The 4,386-nt window shown below is 37.9% G+C and overlaps 1 protein-coding gene across 3 annotated transcripts in view; it reads left to right on the forward strand.

Annotated features, from left to right (window-relative positions):
• The window catches only part of vps13b (vacuolar protein sorting 13 homolog B), a 285,627-nt gene extending 281,371 nt beyond the window's left edge, over positions 1 to 4,256 (forward strand). For 2 of the 3 annotated variants that reach the window (XM_025061607.1, XM_025061606.1), the window contains exons 63-64: positions 341 to 517; positions 2,554 to 4,256. In XM_025061607.1, the coding sequence (XP_024917375.1) occupies positions 341 to 517; positions 2,554 to 2,660 (284 nt within the window). In that variant the 3' untranslated portion in view covers positions 2,661 to 4,256. The remainder of the gene's footprint in view (positions 1 to 340; positions 518 to 2,553) is intronic. The other variant, XM_008323736.3, reaches the window with a different exon arrangement.
• Positions 4,257 to 4,386: the final 130 nt, after the last annotated feature.

Genomic DNA, 4,386 nt, shown 5'->3' on the forward strand with positions numbered 1-4,386 from the left:
CTACTTCACGAAAAAAATCACAATAATTTAATTATTGTTTCTTCCAAATCTTTTTGCTTAGGTATCATGTGAATGACCTAGAAATGCAATCTACTTTGCTATCATACAGTCTATAATGTATTTTGAACCACCACAAGAGGGAGCCTGCATTTTCTCAGTAGTATCTGGACATTAAAGTTTATAACAAACCCTTTTGACTGTCTGACCTGTCTGAAAAGGTCACATTTTAAACAGTTTTCTTTTGAAATCGTCACATTTTTATTTTCTTTCTCAAATGCCCTTAAATGTAAAATGAGACAGCTTTAACTCGATACTAAAGACACTGGACAATGTGTTATAGGAGCAATAGCAGGCATTGTGGACCAGCCCATGCAAAACTTCCAGAAGAACTGGGAGTTGCAGACTTCAGCTGGGAGTACAGCCAAAGATGTCATCTCCGGAGTTGGGAAAGGCATTGTGGGTGTTTTCACCAAACCAATAGGGGGAGCAGCTGAGTTAGTGTCCCAGACTGGATATGGTGAGTCTAATGAAAAAACATTGTATTTTTACACAGTATAGTTTTAAATTGTTTTTTATAGTCATTTTTGGGCAAGTTTAAACTTTCCTTTCCACACATGATGTTTCTGATGACATTTATACACAATTTAATTTTATCTCTCTGTTCTTTATCTCAAAGAGCAAACAAATTATGAGCTGAATTATAACGCAAGAAAAACTAATAGTTTGTTAGTGAGTCTTTCTCAGGTCTGAAGAGCAGCGGCTCACCTCTCTGTTCTCATCATATCTGTCATTGTGGATTAGCTCACATGGAGAGATGATAGCAACAGACTAATGACCACCTGTGTCATGAAAATCAGGATCAGAAATTACCTCTGACAGAAGCCACATGTCTCTTAGACCTGATGAACACACACACACAATGTAATCATACATTCAGTCAAATGTTCAAACCTGTGCACATGTATTCTTTTTTAGTTTAGTTTAATTTGGACCATAAAAAAAAGACATACCTAAGTATTTTAAAGCAAATGAGTGTATCGTCATTAATCTTTTAAGAAACTTTAGTTTTTTTAAGAGTTTTTCAGGAACTTAGTATAATGTTTTGCTTTCATCAAAGGTTGACGTATCAAAAAAGTACATTTCTTATGAATTCTGACCATAAAAATGGCCATTGCTATGTATTTTTAGGCAAATTAGTGCATTTTGAAGACTTTTTCAGGAAATTATTATAGTATTTTATTGTGATCAAAAGTTGGCATACCAAAAAAGTATATTTTTTCTGAATTTTAACCACAATGATGGACATAGCTAAGTATTTTAAAGTAAATTGCATTTTTTGTAGTTATTTTTCAGACATTTTTATTTTTGAAGATTTTTTAGTATTAGTATGAACTGTTGTCATCAAAAGGCGACTTACCAAAAAAGAATATTTTTCATGAATTTTAATTTTATGTCATAGGTCACTTACTCACTCACTCACATACACAGCTCCCCACAGTCACACTGACCGTCACTGTTCTGACATCAATCATGGGTCTCACTGTGTTCTGTGTTGTTACTATGCAATCACTTCTCTGGCTTAGTGTAGAGGAAAATCCAGCAGGCTCAATTATTACTTTAGTCAGCCGTGTCATCAGGCTGTTTTTACAGTGACATTATTTTGTATTAACAGAGCTGTTATTCATCCCCTATTGTAGTGAGATCTGAGTTAAAATGGCACCACTTTGTCTGCTTGATTTATGACCTCACTAAAATTACCAATGTGATTCACAGTATAGTGAAATACAGAAAATAGAACCTGTTGCCAATGTGTTCTTCCTCACATTTTTAGACTGTAGTAGGTCTGGCAGACAAGAACTGACAGTAATCATGTCTGTTGCTTTAATGTGAGAGAAAAAAACTTATCCAAGCATTTTTAACCACCAGCACACAGGCTGCATGTTGCCTGTCAGTAAATGTACTGTGACCTGTGTGTGGATAGCTAACAGAGGAACGCTCCACAGAGTGATGACAGTGACGCTGTCACTGTCCTAAGACAGGGGTCTGCAAACCTGCAATCACTGGAGTGAATGGTTTCACACATTAATATTAATTGTCATCATACATACATTAAGACACCTGGGCTGATAACCACTCCACTATATTTTGTTTGAATTAATGCTTGTTCGTTTACTTGCAAGAGTTTTACTCTGGTACTTTTTCACAGTAACTCTGTACTGTCGGATGCTGTTGTAACTCTCCAGATGCTGATTTGTTTGGAGACCTTGGAATTATTTTGGTCTGGTGAATGATTTGGAAATAAACAAATCTTGTCACCGGCAGATTTCCTCTGAGTCCTTGGACTACGCTGGAACTTTTTTGAGTGTGAAGTAAAGGCATGCAATCAGCTGTAGGTCGACTGTGGAAGTGAACAGGGGAAGAATAGAGGATCACATTTTAATTTTAAATTTAATTTTTTCTCTATCATTCCTGAACAAATCTCAGTGATCTGCAGGAGTTTGTTTAGAGTCTGTTATTTATCAGTCACTCTTTTTTGTTGTCTCCTTGTCTCAGGAATCCTTCATGGAGCAGGACTGTGGCAGCTTCCTAAACAACTGTACCTGCCCGTGGAGGAGAAAGCAGCTCAGGCTCCAAACAGCCACCTGAAATATGTCTGGTGAGATTTCAGAACATTCTCTTTACTTCTTAATTCTTCAGGAATAGAGCATCTGTTTTGTCTTTGCTTTGGTTGGACTCTTACCACAATTTGCTGTTCCACCTCTCATCATCGCTGCTGTCTTGTTTAAAATAACCTTGACGAGTTTATTACCCATTCTCCAAGTACAAAAACCTGGAGAGATGTTTGACCTTGATCCCACACATGGTAGCCAGGCTGCCCTGCCTCCTTCTCATCCAACCATGTTAAAAGGTTTTTATAAGCACTTGGCCAAAACCGCTGGAGAGGAATTATTCTTGTTATTCAGCCATGAGTTTGTCCAGAGATGTGATCTGTGCCATTGGACGGAGCAGATGGAGGAGAAACACCTTCATCTGCATGTTGTAATGGTTTGAAGAAAATCTGTTTACAAAGGTCACATGTTTGCCAAGCACAAGGTTAACTTCTGGATCCCACATCTTCTGCACTGCATCTGCTCTCACAGTGCTGCTTGATGCTATCATGAGGACCATAAGTTGGTTCCTGAAGGTTAGCAGCAGCTTCAGATGAGGACTTTGTGGCATTTTGTGAATTTTTGTCATCCTCCATTTTGATTTTTAAAAGAAACATTTTCCTTTAGTAGCAGTCAGTGTTGCCTTTCAGCTGTCGTTGATAAAAAATGCCATCATATGTAGACATGATTTCTCTCAGACATTCCTTTAATAGTCATTACCTCTGGGCTCAGCGGTGTGCAATTGTACTAACGTTGAAGGAAGAGGAAAAAACACATGCCTGGTGAGATCATGCTCCCCCATGACTTCGGTCACGCTGCACTGCAGTTGCACTGCTTTCCATCAGGCATCCATCAGTTATTTTTACTACTGCAGGTAGCCCACACACTTGAAGGGTCAGGCTGTGTGAGCACAGTGACACTGAACAGAACCAAAGTGTCCCTGCTGCCGCCACTGCTGCAACATCTGCTCTGCCCTTGCACCTGCCGTCCAAAGTAAACATACTGTCAAACTAACGCCAGCAAACACACATGTTCGTTTGTGTATGTGATGGGAACCATGAAGAGAACATGCAAAAATGTAAATTACAGGATGTATGTTCACATGTGGGAACTATGTATGTATGTGCTGAGGTCACAGAAGGCACCTTCTGCGGCCGTGATGTTTATATGGAAATGTGTATCTAACGGTGCAGGAGGAAACACTGACTGCATGATACACACTGTACAGAGTAAATGTGACTTTGTACTACCATGTACAACAGCCTGAGTACTTCATTTGTCTAATTTTAAATAGTCCACGATTTGTGAAAGAAAGTTTCAATTGTGTCATAACCAGAGGTGTGGACTCAAGTGACAAATTTGATGATTTTGGACAAAGAGTAAAGACGTGTAACTCGACAAATATTCAGATAAAATATATTTTGGAATTTTTAACACAAATTATTCACCTGGCAGCATGTTTTACGGCATAATTTTGCACTTAAAGTCATTTCAGAGACTTTTTATTTTTATGGATATTTTCACAATGGTAAGGCTATAGTAAGGCATGTTTTGGGTGAATTTTGAAATATTCATATAAAATACTTTTTGGACTTTTAAACACAAAATAATCACTTGGCAGCATGTTTTAGGACACAATCTTGCATTTTAAAGCATTTCGGGGACTTTTTATTTTTATGGATATTTTCAGGATGGTAAGGCTATAGTAAGGCATGTTTTGGGTGATTTTTGAAATATT

This window comes from Cynoglossus semilaevis, chromosome 13 (assembly GCF_000523025.1).
Source record: "Cynoglossus semilaevis isolate Cse_v1.0 chromosome 13, Cse_v1.0, whole genome shotgun sequence".
Taxonomy (NCBI): domain Eukaryota; kingdom Metazoa; phylum Chordata; class Actinopteri; order Pleuronectiformes; family Cynoglossidae; genus Cynoglossus; species Cynoglossus semilaevis.